The 22,396-nt window shown below is 45.3% G+C and overlaps 7 protein-coding genes across 7 annotated transcripts; 4 read left to right on the forward strand and 3 right to left on the reverse strand.

Moving 5' to 3' along the window:
* Positions 1–2,083: 2,083 nt before the first annotated feature.
* On the forward strand, positions 2,084–2,887 carry N7517_004038 (60S ribosomal protein uL16; the record flags this gene model as incomplete). The annotated part of the gene is made up of 3 exons (XM_056721768.1): positions 2,084–2,128; positions 2,192–2,367; positions 2,431–2,887. The coding sequence occupies 3 exons, from the start codon at positions 2,084–2,086 to the stop codon at positions 2,885–2,887; spliced, it is 678 nt and encodes a 225-aa protein (XP_056578018.1).
* Positions 2,888–4,579: 1,692 nt separating this feature from the next.
* N7517_004039 (Hydrophobin) lies at positions 4,580–5,053 on the reverse strand (the record flags this gene model as incomplete). Its single annotated transcript, XM_056721769.1, has 3 exons — positions 4,580–4,600; positions 4,664–4,734; positions 4,786–5,053. 3 exons carry the CDS (start codon positions 5,051–5,053, stop codon positions 4,580–4,582), a joined length of 360 nt encoding a protein of 119 aa, XP_056578019.1.
* Positions 5,054–6,917: 1,864 nt separating this feature from the next.
* N7517_004040 (uncharacterized protein) lies at positions 6,918–7,401 on the forward strand (the record flags this gene model as incomplete). The annotated part of the gene is made up of 3 exons (XM_056721770.1): positions 6,918–7,188; positions 7,245–7,315; positions 7,381–7,401. The coding sequence occupies 3 exons, from the start codon at positions 6,918–6,920 to the stop codon at positions 7,399–7,401; spliced, it is 363 nt and encodes a 120-aa protein (XP_056578020.1).
* A 3,403-nt stretch (positions 7,402–10,804) lies between these two features.
* Positions 10,805–11,179, reverse strand: N7517_004041 (uncharacterized protein; the record flags this gene model as incomplete). The annotated part of the gene is made up of 2 exons (XM_056721771.1): positions 10,805–10,975; positions 11,015–11,179. The coding sequence occupies 2 exons, from the start codon at positions 11,177–11,179 to the stop codon at positions 10,805–10,807; spliced, it is 336 nt and encodes a 111-aa protein (XP_056578021.1).
* A 533-nt stretch (positions 11,180–11,712) lies between these two features.
* On the reverse strand, positions 11,713–12,705 carry N7517_004042 (RTA1 domain-containing protein; the record flags this gene model as incomplete). The annotated part of the gene is made up of 3 exons (XM_056721772.1): positions 11,713–11,948; positions 12,009–12,388; positions 12,446–12,705. 3 exons carry the CDS (start codon positions 12,703–12,705, stop codon positions 11,713–11,715), a joined length of 876 nt encoding a protein of 291 aa, XP_056578022.1.
* Positions 12,706–13,161: 456 nt separating this feature from the next.
* N7517_004043 (Zn(II)2Cys6 transcription factor domain-containing protein) lies at positions 13,162–15,361 on the forward strand (the record flags this gene model as incomplete). Its single annotated transcript, XM_056721773.1, has 6 exons — positions 13,162–13,256; positions 13,324–13,395; positions 13,463–13,897; positions 13,963–14,175; positions 14,233–14,492; positions 14,562–15,361. 6 exons carry the CDS (start codon positions 13,162–13,164, stop codon positions 15,359–15,361), a joined length of 1,875 nt encoding a protein of 624 aa, XP_056578023.1.
* Positions 15,362–17,350: 1,989 nt separating this feature from the next.
* Positions 17,351–19,853, forward strand: N7517_004044 (beta-glucosidase; the record flags this gene model as incomplete). The annotated part of the gene is made up of 2 exons (XM_056721774.1): positions 17,351–17,519; positions 17,575–19,853. The coding sequence occupies 2 exons, from the start codon at positions 17,351–17,353 to the stop codon at positions 19,851–19,853; spliced, it is 2,448 nt and encodes an 815-aa protein (XP_056578024.1).
* Between the last annotated feature and the right edge of the window lie 2,543 nt (positions 19,854–22,396).

Here is a 22,396-nt window from a genome sequence, read left to right on the forward strand (position 1 = left end):
TAGTACCTCTACTCCTCCAGGACTGATATCTCTCTCGCCACAGCCACCCCAAATTGTGTTTTTTTTTTTTTTTTTTTTAAATTTGTTCCTTAAAAAGCTTCTATTATCATAGACGCTATCGTCGTTTTTTTATTATCTTGTTTTTAAATCATTGGCTACTCGAAACCAAAGCTAGAACGAGACCTCAGTCATTCTATATCTATATCATCCTCAAAGATCTTCCGTCTTGTTTCTAGGATACGGGAGGAGTGGTGCCGCGGAGTTAAAAACTCAACCTAGCGAATTATCCGATATAACTACTTAACTAACGTATTTATTTCACATGCGAGCTGCGCACACAAGCGAGCTCCGCAGCCGGAACACCATAGTAAATGCGATATTCTCTCCATTGATATCTCAACAACTACGTTTTCATCTTATCTCCATATTTGTCGATAGTCATTGATAAGCCTTATTAGCACTACATATCAATATTATAAGAAGTAGAAGGGTATATTATCATCATTTCAAAAATTACTAAAAATTACGTTGCTAAAAACTAGAAATATATATAGTACAATCATCAAGTCACACACTTTCTTTAAAATCCCCGAAGAAGCTAGGTATCACCTAGAAAGTAAGAAGGTATAAGGATAAATCTCTATAGACCTCCGTTGTTAAGATATCAAGTAGTAATTTATCGCATTTACTATGGTGTTCCGGCTGCGCAGCTCGCTTGTGTGCGCAGCTCACATGTGAAATACGTTAATCAAAGTAGCCTGATTTTGCTGGCGTTTAAAACTCTCAAAAATGAAGCTTTTCATCAGCATACAAATGGAGAGATCTCGATTTTCTTAGACGGTTTGCAAGTGTGACGATTCAGACTTCTATGGATGTTTGCAGTGTTTGCACTAAGCGGGGAGCGGGGCCCACAAATACTTTCAGTTCTCACCTTTCCTTTCCTTTCCTCATGCTTAGAATTCTAGTTGAATACACTCTTTCTTTTTGAACAGACCTGGCAGGTAACAGCAAGTGTCAAAAATGAAGCTTTTTATCATCTCTCGTACCGGTGATACTTACTTTTCTAATATTCTAAATTTCTGGTTCTCTTACCATCTGAAGTCATCTCGTATACAACTAACCACCGCAACACCTTCATTCTATCTATGATATGCTACTAGTAGGCCAGTTACTAGCTACGATATAGTAAATTCTAGCCTACAGTCTAATACATACGACCATAGGGTGTGGAAAACAGGGCTTCCCGTCCGCTCAGCCGTACTTAAGCCACACGCCGGTGAGTTAGTAGTTGGGTGGGTGACCACCAGCGAATCCTCACTGTTGTATGTTTTTATTTTTTATTTTCCCTTTACTTGGGAAATGATCCTTGATTTTAGTCTACGTCCATTCACCTCAGGAGACTTCACCTCAGGATCGACAGTACCATAGCAATCCACTTTCATCCTTTGATGTCGCGCAGGGGAAGCTCAAACTTGTTGGCCGGAACTCTGCTAGCTGTGCCATCAACGCTGTTATTTTTCTCGACATCGCTCGAGAATATGACTGTGGTTCCCCATTGATGGTGATTGCGACGGAAATCAAGGGCCGATTGAAAGAAAAAGGGTTGAATGAAAAATTAGCTTTTGGGTGAGATTTTGAAACAACATAAATGAAAAGCACACACAAACAATTTGCTTTTCCTGTAGGGAATTTTACCAATCGTCGGCGTAATGCATCGATATAACCGACCCAAACGGCGTGCCAACCATCCAAGCCAGCGACTGTTGAGTCTACTCATCTTTTTTTTTTTTGACGCCCACGGTGCAGATTATCCAAGTTCAGCCAGTTAGGGAACTTGATCAAGGCCCGATCAGGGTGTAGATAGGGGACCGATCTCACGGGTAGATCTAAGGTTGCGGGTGTGGGGAAATATTTGAGCCGCCTTCGGAACCCGAAGCCATTGGGGGGGGGATCTTAATGCCCGAATCGGGAGAACTCAATCCCCTTAAGATATACTTCTTTAACAAGTTGGTTTGTTCACTTTTATTACTCAGCCCTTTTCTATCTTGGTCTATCTTACGACTTTCTCATCAAGCTCCCAAAGATGGCGCGCAGACCTGATCGATGCTACCGGTATTGCAAGAACAAGGTTAGTAGTGATCACCCTGGCTCTGTCACAACGATAAATCCCATCTAAGATAGAATTTTTCAGCCTTACCCCAACTCACGCTTTAACCGTGGTGTCCCAGAGGGTAAGATCCGTATTTTTGATCTGGGACGGAAGAAGGCTTCTGTGGACGACTTCCCGTGCGCTGTGCACTTGGTGTCCAACGAATACGAACAACTGGGTTCAGAGGCTCTAGAAGCTGCACGTATCTGTGTCAACAAGTAAGTCAACTTGAGATACAATTTTATCTTGATAATCTGACTGATCTCCATTTTTCTTAAAAGATATCTCGTCAAAGTTGTGGGCAAAGAGACATTCCACATCCGCATCCGAGTTCACCCTTACCATGTAATCCGAATCAACAAGATGCTGAGTGTCGCTGGTGCGGATCGTTTGCAAACCGGGATGCGAGGCGCATTTGGTAAACCAGCTGGCAAGGTGGCTCGAGTAAACGTGGGCCAGATCTTGCTTTCCGTGCGAACTGTTGATCGTCATCGTGCGACCGCAGTGGAGGCGCTACGTCGCTCGATGTATAAGTTTCCTGGTCGGCAAAAGGTTATTATTAGCAAAATGTGGGGCTTCACTCATTTAATACGTGCTGAATATTTGCGGTTAAAGGAAGAAGGCATATTGCGGAATGATGGTGCATATGTCCAATTCTGTCGGCGGAAGGGAGAGGTGACAGAGAACATGAAGAACTTCCCACGGGCATATAGTTCCGCTGTCAAGGTGCGGGTATGAAAGGAGGTGCTTTATTCAATTCATATTGTATCAATACGGCTTTGTTCGTGGATGATTGAATGTGGCATAGAATCGTTGATGTAGACTGGATTATGCCAATAGGCTGTTGACATAGTAACAAATAGAAATCCGAATGTATAATTGCGTCCGACTATAGCTCGATCAAAAGCATTAGACCAAAGTATTAGGCAGCTGACTGTGATGAGCTGGACGTGGAAATTTCTTCAGTACATTTTGTCTCGGACCGGTTCCTACATGAGAAATAGTAGTCCATTTCCCAAATCTCCCCAGCTAATTGTGAAGGCCAAATCAGCTCCCTTGCTGCAACAAGGCAGGCTATGCTGGCATAATAACTGACGGCGATCGTAATATCGCTAGATTAGGTAGTCTTGTTGAAGCAAGGAAGCTGACTTCAACTCCGCCGGTCGAGTGGAGTGCTTTGGGATCAAAACATGAGACAGATGGGCGTAGGTATCAGTCCTTCGTGATATAATTAGCGTTCCACGCCACATCAAACCGGGCAAGGAAGGAGGACTGAAGCCATGCCATTGAATAGAAAGGTTGGAAACCCGAAAGACGAATTGCGAAAGTATGGAATCCAGAATTTCGGGCAGTTTTATCGCCTGACACGTGGTGATAGAACCAGGAAGGATGCTGCCGTTGGGACCCCAAATTGTTACCAGCCATTACTCATATCTACAACATTGGCCTTCAATCAGCCGGCCGGCTTTCTTGATTCAACATTCCAGTCTCACTCCGGAATTCTTTACGCCTGGTTTTATTTAGATGTTTGGGCCTCGGCCAAAGTGGTATTTGATGCTACCTTTGCACTTCATGCGAGTCAGATTTGGTACTTTTTTATCTAATTCTAGAGAAGGTGGGGATTCATTGGTACTGAGTTCGAACCTTGAATCCACGAAGAATGCCTCAAAAGATTGTTAGTATTGTTGGGCGCACAAGCGGAGGAATGTTGAAGGCAACACAAACCTGAGTGGGAAACCTCTGATTTATAGTGCAAATAATGCAAATAAATTCTCCGGGTGTATGAGGTACAACGGAAATCTCCAGCACTCCAAGATATATATATATATGGCTACAATGATACAATCACAGAAATATGCCGGAGCAATGTATTCAACATCACGACAATACAGCTTTTTCATTTTATTGAAATTGGTACATGGCACTCAAACCTCTTATCAACAGTTATAAATCTACAATGAATTCAAAGAACGACGTGGTTTTTGAGGTATCAAGTTGCGATTTATAATTGGTTTTTTTAGGTGATCCACCTGCTTGTGGAACATGTTGACCGGGATTCGCAGCGCCTGTGACCCAACAATATATATATAACCTACTAGGTTATAGAGGTACCGGTGCTCTACAGTGAGGCTAGACACCAAAAGCGTCAGGCTGGAAGAACGATTGAGTGAAGAGGAACGATGTTGACGTAGTATGTGTTGCGTTACAATATTTCTCTAGTTGAGACTGTGGTTGGGTGGCAAGGTCCAGGATGTATCTACAGAATTGATGTCTTTCCTTCCTCGTATCACAGAAAGTTCATTCTATTAAAGATATACTAAGTAAACTCCCTCAGAGATTCAGGGGGCGATCAATGAGGTCACAGATAGAGAACAAATGAGCTTTCCGAGTCTAAAGAGGTCCGACAGAAGACATTTCCCAATAGTGAAATTATGCGTTGATGGCAGTGCACTATGCATGATGAACGAAATGATTAGCTGGGTTGATAACTTGAAGTGTGGGGGGTTCTCTTACGTCCTTGCCAGCGGGGCAGCAGGCAATGGTATTGGAGCAGGTGGTTCCTTCCTGGCCCTCGTTGGTGAAGCCTGATTTTTATTAATATATTGCTTTAGAAAAGGGTTGATTGGAAAACGCACCGAGAATGTTGAGGTTCTTAATCAGGCTAACGGAGGTGCAGGCGGAGTCGCCAGTGCCGATCAGGTTGTTCAAGAGACCCTCAGCGAGGAGGTTTCCGAGGACGCCTTGGCCGCTGATTTCCTTCTTGGGGTTGCAGCAAGAGACGGTTCCAGCTTGGCAGAGTCCCTGAGCCTGGGCAACGGTAACGCCCTTGGGGCTTCCGTTGGCGGAGGGCATAGCGACAGCCGAAACGGCGAGAGTGAGAAGAGTGGCGAAGGTGAACTGCATTATGAAGGTTGGGTTGGGAGTGGTGAGAAGAGTGTTGGTAGGAAGTGAAGGCTGATTGGATGAGGATGTGAAGTGTTGTAGAATTGGAATGAGGTGGTATGGGCACCTTTATATATGTCAATGTGGCTGGACAACCCTACCTCCTTCTTTGGGAAACAAGTCTGGACTCGGTATGCGACGTAATTCTAGTTCTCCAATCTAAGACAGGCATACCAAGGCAGATAGAGATCATCAGAGATCATCATTACCCCTGGACTTTGCCTCCTACATTCATCGATTTCGATCTGTGCAACCCCAGGGATCTCTGAGTGGATCTTTAAATTCCTGCTTGATATTTCCGAGAAGTTCCTTCCTGTTAATGCAACTCTACCTAATAAACCAGGACCCGGGTAGCCCGGTCCTCCGCTTCCGGGGCGCGGATCCACGCGCGATAGAATCACCACGTACATGGCTGAAATATTGTCAAGTTATAGAAAAATCAAGTTATTCTTTTGGGCCTTTCCAGACCACCATGACCCACCCCACATTTGGCGATCTATGGCGCCAAGATGGGAACAAAGTCATGCCCGAAGTGCCAAGGCCCTTTGTTACCCCATTCGGTAAACAAAATTAGTTCTATAGATTTAGACTTATTTTTCAATGGGAGACCACGCAGCTGGCAACCTTGGATGGCCCCGTTATTCCTATCAAGCCACCTACATAATGGACAGGCCTACCGAGGAGGTCGATCAAATGCTTAATTCTAGCGGTAATATGATCCGCCTACAGTGAGACTAAGGGGACCTAATGTCCCTGGCAAGGTCTAATGATGTACTAGTTACAAGCGCCTCAGGGCCTCGAGGGGGTTACCTAGGTACTATGTGTGTAGTAGATGTTAAAGTGTTACGGCATAGCATAGGCGTTCTGGGTTGACCTTATTTACCATACAAAACGATATTTATATAGTGGGTAGACGCGGAAACAGCCCTTGGTGGTAAATACCGTACAATACCATTCAGATCGGCACTAATCTTGGAAATCTTTAATTTCATCGTGATGGACGATGTGATCGGGAGGCGCTAGGGGGCGGCTAGGGACGCCTGATTTTGAAACATCAACCACGAAGGAGGTAGGACTTGATTCACTTAATTTGAAGCATGTTAGTTGACAATCAGAGTTGAGACAATCCAGCTAATGATGACAAGAAAATAGAGAAATAAGTTAATTAGCGACTTTCTGTGCAGACTATCCCAGTTGCTAAAACCAAGCCATCGGCCAAAAGATCGCTGAAAGTAAGCCTCGAAATTGGGTAACATGTATTTCACAAGCGAAGCGTCTCCAAATATTATATTTTCTGCTTGATCGAAGCCGTTATGAAATTTCTGCCTTTCTATTGCTTGGGCCAGTTTCGAAGGTGCTCTTTGCCCTGCTTGCAAGGTTTGTAGGGAGACCCACAAATCCTAATCGCACTCCCCTTCTTTCTCTGTCCCCCTTCTGTAGGTGATTTGAATGAAATGCAATTTCCTGGAGACCTGTCGATCTACCTGATATCAGTAATCGCAGTGACCCTTCGGAACTTAAGTGGAACCCCCTAGATCTAAAGCACAGGAATGTAGGTAAAATCCAGTTGAAACAATGATCGATCGGCGTAGGTATTTTGATTTTGATTGCAAAGCTAGAGGTACGTGGCATTCCAAGCCTAGGGTTGTTTTCCTGCTAGGAGGCTTAGTGTGTTCAATCACACTTACGCTCGATGAATTGGAGATATAAAAGGGTACTCTCCGAACGTGAATTTTAGCTACCATCCTCTTCTCATTCATCACATTTACCAACACTTTCCTTACCTTTTCAACCACCTTCTTTTTTCAATCACTTTACCTTCAAAATGAAGTTCACTATCGCTACCCTGGTCACCCTCGCCGTCTCTGTTGCCGCGATGCCCCCTGTCCACGGAAAACCCTCCAAGCAGGTCTCCCTCTCCCAGGCCGAAGGCCTCTGCCAATCTGGCAAGGTCGCCTGCTGCAATCCTAAGAAGGATATCAGCGGCGATGGAATCATCGGCAACCTTCTTGCCGAGGGCCTGCTCAACAACTTGCTCGGCGTTGGCGACTCCGCCTGTGCTTCCCAGAGTCTGATCAAGAACTTGAACATTCTCGGTGCGTTACTTTCTCCCACAGCTCTGAGATCAAAACCATACTAATATATTTCTTAGGCTTCACCGAGGAGGGTCCTGAGGGAACCACCTGCAAGAACACCATTGCTTGCTGCCCTACTGGCAAGGGCGTAAGAACCACTCTCCGCAAACTTTTGGTCATAACAGCAGCTAATCTTGCTTTCATCACATACAGTGCAGTGCCATCGAGGCCTAAATTCACAGCTTCTTTCTTCGGTGATAGTGTCATTGCTCTCATTCGGGTGATACATCGGTCATCGGGATGACAAGCACGTTGGAGGCGAAATGGTGCTCTGTACGCATATCTTTGCATAGTTTCTCATGCCATCTTCCTCTTCATGGTTGAGCAGCGAATAGTCTAGATCATTTTCAGCTTAATCAAGTCAAATTTTTACGCATTTATCAGATCTCCAGGACCTCGAGCATAGAAGTACCGACACCTCTGTGATATTGTCAAGTATCTGCCCATCTACTCTGTTCCAAAATATCGCCATAGCTATATAAATTTCCCGTGATTGTCGAATAGAGGCTTCGGTCCAGCTTATGGATGTGAATCCTAATGGGCTACCAAGCCAACGCTTCGGCGTGGTCCCTGTATGAAACGCCCGGTCCCCAGGTAGCCTCCTATAATTGGAGAAGAACGCTTCTAGTGACGGGTCAATATTCATACTATCGTCCAAGTTGTTTATTGCTTACTGCTTACAAAATACTGTAATAATTTTGAGGGTACAAAATTCCGAACATATCCAAAGTAATGTCCAGGTAAAGTAGATTCGGTGTTTGAAAAACGTCAGGCCCAGGCTTTGAGTTAGTATGGAGATAACCCAGTCAAGTAAATCATTGTTCATCATGATATATAAGTTACTTACTGCTGGTGGGTGTTCTCAAATTTGGAATGAAGCTTTACAAAGAGCGAGTCACTCAACTCAAAATATATATTTCGTGCAACCAAACCAAGTTTGCTACAGCTACTCTTTGTACCTCGGGATAGCGCATATACATCCTCTGGAGCAAGGTTTCACTTGAAATATCCATTGCAGAATTCCTCACGCAGAGAAAGACATCTTTATATAAAGCCTCAAAGCCTGGACAGGTCCTATAGATGGAAGACAGCAAGCTATGTTTCTTCAGAGTACTAACAGCATCCCCTTTTGGTGATAAGCAAGTGTATTCCTTGTATCTAGGAGTCGACTATATTTATCACCACCAACGATGGCGTGTAAGCCTTCAGAGATGACTACTTCCGCTTGCAGATAGGTCCGTCAGCCGTCACCACTAAGCTACTAGGTGTGATCTTCGACTAGCAGTTAGGTTGGAAAAAACACATTCAATAAGCCATCAACCGTGTAAACAAAGTCACTACCGCACTATTTCGTCATAGGTGACCGATAAACAAAGACAGACTTCGCCAATCGTGATCGCACCCTAGATTCCTAAATTAAAGAAATCCAAACCCCCCGAGACGCTGTCGACCGACCGTTCCGAGCTAGCGCTAGGGAGAACAAATGCTCACGCTAGAGCAAGAAAGTAAGGGGCGTACATAAATGCAGGGACACCCACCAGGCTCACAACATGCTAGTTATGATTACAGGCGAGGCAACTACAGGGAATTCTGACCTCGGAAAGCTTGGAATTCCTCACAACCTGATAAACAAGGGGCTTACAACAACACCACACATTCTTCGTAGTTGGTCCTAATGTCTTTTTTTGGGGGGTCCTCAAAGAGATATCCACGAGAAAAACATAGTAGTGTGTGGTTGAATGGCAGATGTCAAAAGAAATAATGATAGTAATAATTTCTTTCTAGTAAAACAATAACTTATTAGTAATAACATGTTAAAGTGACGAGGTGAGCTGCGATTTCTACCAGTTCTGTGTATAATGCAAAGGTTTGATTTGCAGGTCATCAATGCCATCTGCGACCGAGTCATTTTCTATTAGCTTCACATAACACATATCAGTAACTAAAAAGCGATATTTAGATGTTCCGAATACCTACTGTTTCCAGTTGTTTTGGGCATATTTTGCAGATGTTTTTGTCTTGTCTTCTGGTTCAAAGGTATTTTGGAGCGCTTCTATGATGTCCTCGGGACCTATAAAGTCCATTGCTATGCACGACAGCACGGGAGCCCCAGAAGTTGTGATCCGCGCGGAGTATATGTGGCGCTTATTATGGGCCTATAACGGGACAAAGTGGATCGGACTTTCGTTTATTAGTGTGATATAGCTACATTAGTGCTTACAGAATGCTTGTCGGCCATGAGATAGGCGCTAATAGCTTTGGACCTATATTTTAGGTACAATATATAAAACCTCTAGCCCAGCCTCAGAAGCGCCAGTCATACAAACATCAAAGTTTGCAAGAAAATATGATCATGAAATATCTGATCTGGCCTGTTAGCGTATTTTATTAGTCGACTATGTTATCTCGTACAAAATTCAAACACCGAGTAAGTGAAAATTTGCCATCTTAAAAGTCCCAAGATTATCTTATGTCTTGTGGGTGTAATTTGTAGTATACACTAAGCATAAATGGAGGTCACCTCATCATGGTTGTTGAATAGCTAGCAATGGACGTAGACTAAAATCAAGGATCATTTCCCAAGTAAAGGGAAAATAAAAAATAAAAACATACAACAGTGAGGATTCGCTGGTGGTCACCCACCCAACTACTAACTCACCGGCGTGTGGCTTAAGTACGGCTGAGCGGACGGGAAGCCCTGTTTTCCACACCCTATGGTCGTATGTACAGGATAACGCACTAGAAAGCATTATAACTAGATAATTTATGCTCGATTATGTGGTTTTATCTGTAGGTGCCCAGGAGGTATTACTAGAGACTAAGGTTGAATTTGAGGCAAGAGCGACTTTCCCTACCGCCCTTACTTGCAAGCGATACCTTATACAGGATTCCTACTCTGAATTTATTTCCATTAAGAGCACAAGAATTCTTGTTCCAACGGTATATTTATTTCTGGCGAGCAGCAACTGTCAAGACATCGGTTTCAGATAAGGTTACATATTCAGCTCTTATTATCCCAACCCACAAGAAATCCTGGGTGGCGGAGGTTGGTTCATCTTCTTCTTTTTGAAGAAGTGCGAGATACCCAAGAAGACCGAGGAAACCCCGTAAGTTAAAGTCCATGGTCCCCGTATAAACTCTTCTGGAGGGTCTTTTGGAGGGTCTTTATGCACATTTGCTGACATCTCATGGCATAGCACCGATGACTTGACTGCGGCGGCCACAACCCCCAAGTGGCCCTCACCACCGGGTGGCTGCGGGAAAGGCGGGCAGGTAAGTTACGCCTTACGGCTCAAGAGCCTCCTCGTCGACCCTATGCCCTAGTAGTAAACCCTGACGATAATGGATCATGTTGAAGGCAATCCCAGCCGCTCTCTCCCCATCTTGATAGAGACCCCTGGCGCTGGAGCCAGCATCGCCTAGCCCACCGGCGACAGCCTGACTGCCGACAATGATGTCAAGTTTGTCCCGATCCCTGTGGGATACGTGACCCTCCCTACCCGCTCCGCCTTCACCCACTGCTCAGCCAGTTCCCGCGTCTCCCTACCCCTGCCGGCAGCCCCCAACCAAAAAGTGGCTAGACCCCGCTGCGGCCTCCGGTATCAGCACCACCATGCGGCATGCCATGCATGGTGGCAAGGAGCTTGTCGCCCTTGTGAGTCCCCCGGCGGTTCCCGCAGCGCTCTGAAGGGGTGCTGAGTCGACGGCGTTCCTCTGGTGTTTTTACCGTTTTCTTCACTCCGAGAACCTTAGCGAGGTGAGATTAATGAAAACGGAAGTATCACACATATAAAGGACGACGGGGAGGAGATTTTTTGTTGTGTTCCTCTGGGCTTTTTGACCGTTTTTGCTTCTCTCCGAGGACCTCAGTGAGGCGAGATGAAGGAATAGAACTGGCTTGAGATGTGAGATGGAGGTGGGAAGGGAGAGTGGGTTCTGTTTTTACTTTCATTCTTACTTTTATTTTTGTTTTCTCTTTTGGTCGACTGGCCCTCTTCGGAGGTGACCGTGTCTGAATATATACTGTCGGCGCCTTGGGGCACCTTGATTTTTATCCTGGATATGCATTTCGCAGTTCACCGTAGAATCTTTGTCTAACAGAGTTACATCTCGCAGTGAATCCTCATTGGTCTACCATCATGATAGATTTAAAAAAACATCCGAAGAAGTATTGAGTATTGCACTTTTCGACTGTGATATGGAATCTTCTATCTCACTGGACAAGGGAAGTATTTAAAAAGGGATGGCATTAGAATCTCAAATCAAGGACACAGTACAAGTGCGTCATATAATTATCTATAGGCCAAATAATCTAAATCTAAATCCCATCAGTCACTGCTGTGCAGAGCCTTGAAATAGCTCCTCCATGGTTTCAGTTAATATCCAATAAGAATTCTTGTGCGCATCATGATCCACATTAGCGGCTTAAAAGCCGCCAAACCCACAGGTTCATAACCAGCTTTGATCGGCCATTCTTCTTGTGGTTTATTTATCCTCCATTTCCATGTCTCGTGAAATTGCCTGAGGCGTCCTCCAATTTTTACCCACAAGCAGAGCTGGATGTAGACCAGTCAAGCAAATGCACGCAATTGAAACCATAGCGCCTTCGAGGATCATCAAGGCTACCTCGTCGTTGGCCAATTTACTCTCAAATCCACCCTGGAGCTCGGCCACTCGGAATGAAGATCGAATCAATATAGTTAGAATGGCAGATGTCAAACCTGATAATCAAACTCGAGTCAGTGGAATGCCCATATAAAAGATCGAGGTGATATACATACCAAGTAAAAACGATCTCCTCATCCAGCTTGCCGGCCGTTCCTGAGTAGGGGAATGCAGGCGTCTTCCTCGTAAAACCCGGACTCCATACTCAATCGCTAGAATAGAGAACACTACCAGCGATGCAACTTGAAAGACCAGTCCAGCGATCATGATGTTGACACCAGTATCGTGAAGTGACTGTTCCTCGGCAATTGAAGTGATGGCTCCACCGGCCGCTTGCAAGATCAGGGAAATCAAATCGCAAGTCACGAACAAGTAGGTGTAGGTTCTTGGTTTCAAGCGTGAGAACTCTTCGCCATAAGCTGTAATAATACGACCGAGGCATAGATAGATTCCAGCTGTGAAGAATGCCGGGGCAATGGTGAGACATATCAAGTACCTAATGTATCACGCCTCGGTCAGTATATTCAATCATGTGGTAGGCTGGGTAACTTACATCAAGAAAGCATCGAAGCTGAATGGGTTATCATGTAAGAGAATTCGGCCCAAATATCCTATGATCTCCAATATAAGGCCCGCGACCATTGGCACCATGAAACTCCAAGATCGAAATACGATACCCGTACCGATCTGTCCAATGAGTAAGATGGCGAAAAGAGCGAGATAAAAGATGTTTCCAGCCATGTTAGGCTGATACTGGATGTAACCATCACTTAACGGACATGTTTGCAAAGTGCAATCATCTGTATTGGACATGATCACGTATAGTAAAGAACCTTGGAAGATTAAGTAGGCTAGAGTGAAGTTTGCAGACAATGAGTGCTGCGATTGAATTGATATTAGTAAATCCATGATAGATTCGTCACTATTTATGTGTAGACGCAAAGAAGTTTGACGCTGCCTATCCACAATCAATAATCATTATGAGGCTGTGTGTGTATTTTTAACTTGAGATAATCTCACTCCCAAATCCTTCGAATTTGTAGTCAAACCAATAATCAACGCTGCCATGAAGATTGATACGATATAGTGGATCTCAAGTTAAGCTGTTGCCTGGCGGGTCACCGATGCCAAGACTTTTGCACTTCGACCATGTCCTTGTCCGTGTCCGTGTCCTTGTCCTTGTCCTTGTCCTTATCCTCTTCAACTCGCCCATTTCCTTGTCCTGATGTACCTTTCACCAGAATAGATTGACTATACTCAATTTGGAACATGGCATCTACGTCGGGACATATCAAAACGTGTCAAAACTGTGCTCGTGGCAAAATCCGATGTATCCGAACTTCGGATTCCTCTATCTGTGATCGGTAAGTAGTGAAACTCGATCATCATTTTTATACTCAACTATAACCATATTCTAATATAAGGTATTAGATGTCGCCGTCTTGATAAAGAGTGCTATTTTCGGGTCGCTCGACCTCGTTACAACCCCGCTAAGAAGGGGACGTAAGGCTCCCAAATTCCATCTGATTCGTGACAGTGAATATAAGCTGACGGAAGCTTAAAAAACCAGACGAGTCGAGGCTCTCGAAGCCAAAGCGGATCAGCTCTTAGCGCGAGTCGTTAATAGCCAGCCTACTAAACACCAGCCTGATGTTCCTTTAGCCCCGTCTGACCCGGAACTTCATTCCATCCCAGATAAACCCCGAGATGTTATTGATCGCGGGATTGTGAGATTTGATGATGCCGTCACTCTTCTTGACTCTTTTCGGGAAACCTTGATGCCATGTTTTCCATTTATCTTTATCGCACCGGAAGTGACGCTTGCTCAGCTGCGAGCGGAGAAACCGCTTCTCATGCTGGCTATCCTCAAGGTCTCATCATACAAAAATGCAGCCGCTCAGCAGATATTGGAAGAAACATTCCAAACAGCAGTTGCTGATCAGATGATCTTCGCCCATAATCCATCCATGGACGTATTGCTGGGACTCCTTGTGGCTTTGGCATGGTGAGTCTAATTTAAAGTGGTTTTATTGAAGACGGCACTACTGACTCAAAGCCTCAATATCCCAGGTTGCAGCATCAGTCTCAGCATGGAAGATTTTCCAGCTACCTTCATCTTGCTTGGAGTATAATCAGTGATTTGCAGCTTGACCGGTTGTCGGAAACCCAATCATTCTATTCACGGATGGCTATGAGCAAGGTCTCTTCAGATGAAAGCAGTAGTAGACATTCGGTGAACGAGAGAAGACGAGCTCTGATTGGATTTTACGTGCTATCCTCATGGTCAGTAACAATGCCCATCTCTCCCTAATATTACTGACTGAGTATGGGTGTGTGCAGTCGCTCGACAATATTGCAAATGGATCGCATGATGACTCGGGTGTCATATGTTGAAAAGCATGCACTTGAATTACTATCAAATGCTGAGATTGCCAGTGATCGCTGCTTAATACAATTAGTAAAATTACAACAAATCTTTGAACGGATCGATGATGCTGTGGGCACTACTGCGAATCCAGTACGAGAGGTTGATATGCATGCATTCCAAACCGAAATCAATGAGTACAGAAAGACCTTGCCAGCAACGTTTTCGGACAATTGTAAGTGACCCGCTTGTGAGTTTGATTGAATAGACTGGAACTAATACTAACTCAACGTCTACAACATAGCCCTACTACAATTTCAACTGCACACTCTACAATTGTTTCTATGCCAGGCTTGCTTATTTGATAAACATGAAGCAGCCAACTATTCGGCTTCGTCCGCGCCTCGCTCCCATGCAGACTCAGGGCTCCCACCACATCTCCAAAGTGGCCACCAACCGTTAGATTTATCATCCTTCCAGGTTGAATTTCTCGATCGCGGCATGACTGAAGCAAAGAAATTCTTTGATTACGTTTTCACATTTGCTCCGGATACTTATCGACTGATCAGCCATACGCAATGGCAGCAAACAGGCTTTAACTTGGTTCTAGGCTGCAAACTGGCCGTCACGGGGGCAAAATACGCCCCACGCAGTCCACGTGTTCGTGCCCTATGCTCGGCTTTGAATATGCCACAAATTCTGCGGACCGCGTTACAACAGATCCAATGGCTCAGCAAGGACAGAGTGACTGTAGATGGGAAACAGCACTCCAAATACTTCTACGAGGCATGGCTGTGGCATATTCTTGAATGGTTCGAGCAAAAGTATCACCTGGTGCCCTCTGAAGATACGGCCCAAATACCTACAGGATTACCCGATGGCGGCCTCGGACCGTCTACTTTGGCCAACAGCGCAACCTCGCAGGATGTCCCCCCGATGGGTGAAAATTTTGGCGCCACACAAGTAGCACAGGTAGATGATACTGCCTTATGGCCGGACTTCCTCTGGAACATAAGCACGGATGAGATACTCAATGGGTATATGGGGTTTCCGGATATGCCGTATCCCACATTACAGCCTGGATATGACGTGCCACTGCCATGAGAACAAAAGACATTGACACTATGCGAATGCATAACACCAAAAGAGACCAAATAAAGAAACCAAGAGCTTGTTCCCGCGGTGGCATCGCTTCAACTCAAATTTGTTGCCGTTTACACCAATAATCCAAGCTCAACAGGAGCTGATTTGATTTGGTCCTCTTGGACCTCGCGAATCAACGAAATGATGGAGAAATGGAACAAAACAATTCAAGCAAAGGAAGCTCAGCTAGTGCCATATACCTGATCGTAACATGGAGTGCAAAACGGACGAAAAGATGTACCCGGCCCTACGCATTGCCCAATCCCCCTGGAAATTGGGCACGGGTTCAATGCAAATTTCTTGATATTGTTACCTTCGATATGGGACCGCCGTACAAAAGGTGCTTAGGGTCAAAAACTCATATTCCTCAACCATAAGACTGAATAAATTGGAGAGATATTGATATTAAGAAACAGGAGTAGCTTATGATTCGATATAAGTCAAGCTATTTTCATATAAAGTACATAGTTTTCTGTCAAATGTAGAGGATTTTAAGAGCCCTCCTTAACTATCCCACAGACTATAGATTTTCTCAAAAGATCCCCTAAATAATGAAATTCTAATATCACCTATTCTAACCGTTTATTTCATATATGATATTGTGGTAAAGAAAAATGATTTTAAAGTCGGATTCTAAGTACCTTGGGTATGGCCCCATATTGAAGGTATATCAAGAAATTTGCATTAGACCCGTACGGCCCAATTTCCCAAGGGGGGAGTAGGGCCGGGTAGAGATGCAGATTCGGGAGGTGGAGCCCAATGTGTGGGCTTGGCACAATGATATTTTTTGGTCAAGGTAGATGGTATCACATGAAAGTTATAAATAATAACCAGAATACTTGGCCGTTTGTGCAGCCTCATGATGTTTTTTCAGTCGTCTTTTTAGTGGACTTTTCAGATATTGTGTTTAGATGTCTTTGAGACATTTTCTCCCCCTTCTCATATAACCTGGGATATATTCGTTAGGTAATGGACTTTAATATGGTTCCAAGGGTTTTAAGGTGGCATTCATAATGATTATAAAACCTTGAACCCCATTGTTACTTCGGACACGAGGACAAAGCATGACCTTGAGTCGGTAAGTGGACACTATAGAAGCCGAGTCATACATACCTTGTCATGCCAGAGCGGCCGAGAACTGGTATAAAGCATGCACTACGAATGCACTCCACTTTGCTTTTTTTTGCCAGTAATACCAATACCAATACTTAACATTAGTTGATATAGTATGCACCTCTCACCTTTTTCTGTATTTTATTGACTGTATGCACTTGAAATAATACTGTGTTCTGAATTGGTGGCGGACACGCATGTGCATTGTCCAAGTTCTCTGCCGAGCTCGCATGACACGGTATGAATCATATGGACTATACCACCAGGTTCAATGCCGGCCATAATCATTTAGGACTGCTCTGATTCCATCGCAGGATCAGAGATCTTGTACTATCCTTTCTGGTTCTTCCCCTTTCCATCTGCCACACTGCTCAAAACTGGAAAAAAACGCGAGATGGCTCGTGATCGAGTCAAAGCTGCTCCTGGTGTAATAAAAGAATTTGATTACAATCCCGCAAAAAGTCAGTTTGTGGATATGCCACCAGTAACATTGTCACAAAGGACTAAACTTTACCAAGTACCCGAAGTATTGCCGGGACATATATTAAAAAGCATCATATTTGCGCACGGGGAGAAGTTTCCCCAGAAACAGGAATGTGTGGGGTCTCCACCCCCACGAACCTAAAATGTCACCTTAATCCCGGTAAAACCCCGGGTAACTAACGTTACACTCACCGGCAAAACTTCGGACTTGCCCTTCCCCATATCCCGGTAAACCTCTTCGGTTCCGATGCCGATGGCGGGTTCCGAGATGCGGGGGACTATAAGAAGGGGACACTGGGTGATCCCAAAACACCGACAGAGACCAGCTTCTTTTCTCTAACAAAGTTGCAAAAGATGGCTCCCGTCACTCAGTTTGTGGTTTCAGGCCTTTTGGCCGCCACACTGGCCAACGGTCAATCGTTTGATGGAACTGCCCGAAGCAAAGACGCCTTCACCTATGTACAGTCCAAGAACACAACCATTCTGGGCCCGTATGGACACTCGCCTGCTGTACTTCCCTCACGTATGCTCTCAGTCAATTTCTCTGAACTTGAATCTCCTGCTGATCCCTACCACAGCAAATGCCACCGGATCAGGCGATTGGGAGAAAGCCTACGCTAAAGCCCAAAAGTTTGTGGCCAAGCTAACGGTCGATGAAAAGGCCGACATGGTTACCGGCCAGCCGGGTCCCTGTGTAGGAAATATCGTCGCTATCCCGCGACTCGACTTCCCAGGCCTTTGCTTGCAGGATGGCCCCTTGTCAATTCGGGTCGCCGACTATGCTAGCGTCTTCGCTGCCGGTGTCACCGTGGCATCCACATGGGACAGATCTCTGCTCTATGACCGAGGCTATGCTATGGGAAAGGAGTTCAAAGCCAAAGGCGCCCACGTTGCCCTCAGCCCTGTTGCCGGTCCACTCGGCCGCTCTGCCTACGCAGGTCGAAACTGGGAAGGCTTTGCTGCGGATCCTTACCTGACCGGCGTTGCTATGGAGGAGACTATCCGAGGTCACCAAGACGCTGGTGTGCAAGCTACTGCTAAGCACTTCATCGGCAACGAGCAGGAAGCTCAGCGCAACCCCAGCTACAACACCAACGGAACCGTTACGGATGTTATTCAAGAGTCACTTTCCTCCAACATCGATGACCGCACCATGCACGAGTTGTACCTTTGGCCATTTGCCAATGCTGTTCGCGCCCAGGCTGCCAGCTTCATGTGCTCATACCAACGTCTGAATGGTTCTTATGCTTGCGAGAACTCAAAGGCACTCAACGGCCTGCTGAAGGAAGAGCTTGGCTTCCAGGGATACGTCATGTCCGACTGGGGTGGCACTCACTCCGGTGTTGCCTCTATCGAGGGCGGTCTCGATATGAATATGCCTGGTGGTCTTGGACCCTATGGCCTGGTCCCCGAAGCCGGCTCTTTCTTCGGCAAGAACGTGACTTATGCTGTCAATAACGGCACTGTGGATGAATCTCGGGTCGATGACATGATCGTCCGTATCATGACCCCTTACTATTGGCTCGGCCAAGATAAGAACTATCCTAAGGTTGACCCTTCATCTGCCGACCTGAATACGTTCTCGCCTCGGTCAACTTGGGTCCGCGAGTTCAACCTCACTGGGGAGCGAAGCCGTGACGTTCGCGGAAACCACGCTAAGCTGATCCGTAAGCTTGCAGCCGAGGCTACTGTCTTGTTGAAGAACGAGAAGCAGGCCCTTCCATTGAAAGCTCCTCAGAACATTGCCATCTTTGGTAATGACGCAGGCGAGAACACTATCGGTGCTGTCAATCTGGCAAACTTCGAATTTGGAAACCTCGCAGCTGGCGGTGGCTCAGGTACTGGTCGATTTACCTATCTCGTCTCCCCACTCGAGGCCATCAAGACCCGCGCCAAGAAGGACAAAGCTCTCGTCCAATACTTCTTGAACAACACCCAGATTGCGAGAGGGAGCGTCACCAACCTTTGGGTTCCTACCACCCCTGACGTGTGCCTTGTCTTCCTCAAGACCTGGGCTGAAGAAGGGGCCGATCGTGAGAGCCTGGATGTTGACTATAATGGCAACGAAGTCGTCGCATCCGTCGCCAGCTCGTGCAACAACACAATCGTGGTTACCCACTCCTCCGGAATCAATGTCCTCCCCTTCGCCAACCACCCCAACGTCACTGCCATCCTCGCTGCACACTACCCCGGCCAGGAAGCCGGTAACTCTATCGTAGATGTCCTTTACGGCGACATCAACCCCTCCGGCCATCTTCCCTACACAATCGCCAAGAACACTACCGATTACAACGCCCCGCCCACCACCGAGGTTTCCACCATGGGCCCGCATGACTGGCAATCTTGGTTCGACGAGAAGCTCGAGATAGACTACCGCTACTTCGACGCTCAGAACACCTCCGTACAGTACGAATTTGGATTCGGTCTCTCATACACGACCTTCAACCTCTCAAATCTCACTACTGAGCCTGTGGTCGATTCCATCTCCTCAATTCCCGAGGAGCGACCCGTCCAGCCTGGCGGAAACCCCGCTCTCTGGGAGACTCTCTACAACGTTACCGTCTCAGTTACCAACTCTGGTGATGTCGAGGGTGCGGCTGTTCCCCAGCTGTACGTCACCTTCCCGGATAGTACTCCTGAGGGAACACCGCCTAAGCAGCTACGCGGTTTCGAGAAGGTCTCTTTGGCTCCTGGCGAGTCCAGCACTGTTGCATTTGAGTTGATGCGCAGAGATTTGAGTTATTGGGATATTGTTTCTCAGAAGTGGCTCATTCCTGAGGGTGAATTTGTTCTTCGGGTTGGATTCAGTAGTAGGGATTTGAAGGAGGTTGCCATGATTACTCCTGTTCGTGCTTAAGTATGCTGTATATAGAGCCGGTGATTCTTGATCACATGTGTTGGACATTGGACCGTCCTATGATTGTTTGCTTGCAGAGTGAGCAGCTTGCTTGTCAGACGCAGGGTATAAATACCCTGCTCTTTGCTAGATTGAACAACGATGATTCTTCTTTCTCTTCCTCCCCTTCGCCAGTAGCCGTAACAACATGCCTAGGTAGTAGTTTCAATTCACATCTGTCGCGCAAATTGCGCACGAACGACACAAAGCAAGTACTAGTAGTATGTGCACAGTTAAATCTATGATCATTCATTATGTCACAGGGAATCGGGACCCTAACTACAGATGTAGTTGAATGACCAGGGGGATTGTAATCAGCTTCTGCAAGGTGCATAGCGCTCAATGCCGAATGCCTGTTTATAATGCCTGTATGCCTTATTTTGTTTGGCCTGGCAGAAAAATAAACATACGCGAAAAAGGCTACTAGTACAGATCCCTTAATAAGCAATGTACAACGGTAGGAATGAAAATGAAGCTTTTGATCTCAATTTATATGGGATGAGAAGCTTCATGTTTGGACTTGTAAACCGTCCAAAAATAGGGAGTTATCTCCATTTGTATGGAGATCAAAGGCTTCATTTTTATGGGTTAACGGCGCCTAGTTATTCCATGCCGGGTTGGTTAATGTATAGAGAGGCCTAAAATTGGTCTAAAACAAGGCTTAATTCAGGCATAAGTCAGGCCAAAACCAGAAATTCGACATTGAGCGCTATACACCGTCGTAGACGGAGCACGGAGCACCCGAAGTTCTAATCCACACCGAGCATATAAATCATAGGATATACTTCGTACAGAGTACATATGGCTATCCCGAGGTCCTATCACATGGCTACATATCCAAGCCACAGCCAAATCTGTTAATTGGGCTCGGCTCAGACGCCACCGTAGAGCTCCATTCCCGTTAAAACTGCTATGTAGATACTAGATGAGTTTATATCCTACATCTCTTAGATTGCCTGTCGCTTACCTAGGTACTTTTTATTTTCCATCTTTTTAACAAAGACCCGATTCTGACGCGTGACATGTGAATGCTATCGGCAATGCTCGAATTCACAATTACCGAAGCGAACGCCGTTTCTCCGTAAGGCACACATCATTCCATTTAATAGGTTCGGATCACATTATTTATTTAGGTTTGAAACGTACTTCGGAGTAAGGACTACTAAGATAGCGCATCAACTAGGCATCTTGGTGGATAGAGCTGCTACACCCACAATCAAAGCTACAGGGAAGCTGATTACCTGAGTATGAGTGGAGCCCTTTAAAGGGTTCATTGGCTAGACTTTATTGTATATTACCTCTACAGCTACTCCGTAAAGATTCCCCAATTTCTATCACAGCGCGTTGCGGAAGATCCTGATTCGCTCAATTAAAACGCGAATATAGAAGGTCATAATTTCTATATAATTGTAATAAAATGAGAATACTTAAAAATACGCACAATGTGTGTATGAAGTAATTTTAAATAATTTAAGAGATAGAGCAAGATCTCCGATCTTGAAACTATGGAACCAAAGGGAGTAATATATGACAGTATTGATATGAGACACAGGCAAATGTATAGGGCTCTGCATCATGGTTGTATACAGACCACGCTAGGCAGACAGCCCTAATTGATTATAGGCTATTTTCACTAGAGCTGACGGTATGATGTATAATGTAGGTCTCAGCTCTCTGCTTCTCAAGGATTATGTACTTTTGCGCGGGAGGTTCCGTGATGATGCCAACGCTAGGACTTGCGTCTTACAGGGGTCTAACTAACTAACCAACTCTGTTGTGTATAGCCGAACTTCTGGATTTTCTATTGGTACGATATGAAAGGATTGTATCCAAGACCCAAGAGGAAATGCTATTTTGGTTTAGTTCAATTGCATCATATGTTGTTCAGATTGTTGCCGCTCATCGGGTTACCGGAACCGGTCTGAAGTATATAATCTAGATCCTGCATAATATCGGAACCGCGAGGCCTTGCAGGGATCAGCAAAGCCAATCAACTCTGTCTCCTATGTGTAGTCGACCAACCGACAATTCTTATTGGTATGATAGGAAAGGATTCTATTCAATGTCTAAGCATCCATAACCTATCTGTTGGCTATCTATGACTAGAATACGTCTATCTTGGCTTAGCCTACTTGATTCTGATATTATTCAGGATTTTGCAGCCTGTCAGCTTACCGGGGTGGGTTTTAAGTATATAGTCTAGACCCTGCTTGATAGAGAAGGCCAAGATCTTGCAGGGGTCTACTTAAGTAACCAAGTCCGTTGTGCATAGCCGAATTTCCTGACAATATCTTATTGGTATGATAGGAAAGGATTCTATTCAATATTCAAGAGCATAATTCTATCTTGGTTTAGCTCACTTGAATCAGATATTATTCAGGATCCTGCAGCTCATCCCACTGTCGGTCTACCGACCCGGGTCTGAAGTATATAATCCAGACCCTGCTTGATATGAGAAACAACAATCAACTCTTTGTCTTTCATTTTACTTCTTAGTTATTTGC

This window comes from Penicillium concentricum, assembly GCF_028827145.1.
Source record: "Penicillium concentricum strain IBT 3081 chromosome Unknown utg000002l_segment0_segment0, whole genome shotgun sequence".
Lineage (NCBI taxonomy): Eukaryota > Fungi > Ascomycota > Eurotiomycetes > Eurotiales > Aspergillaceae > Penicillium > Penicillium concentricum.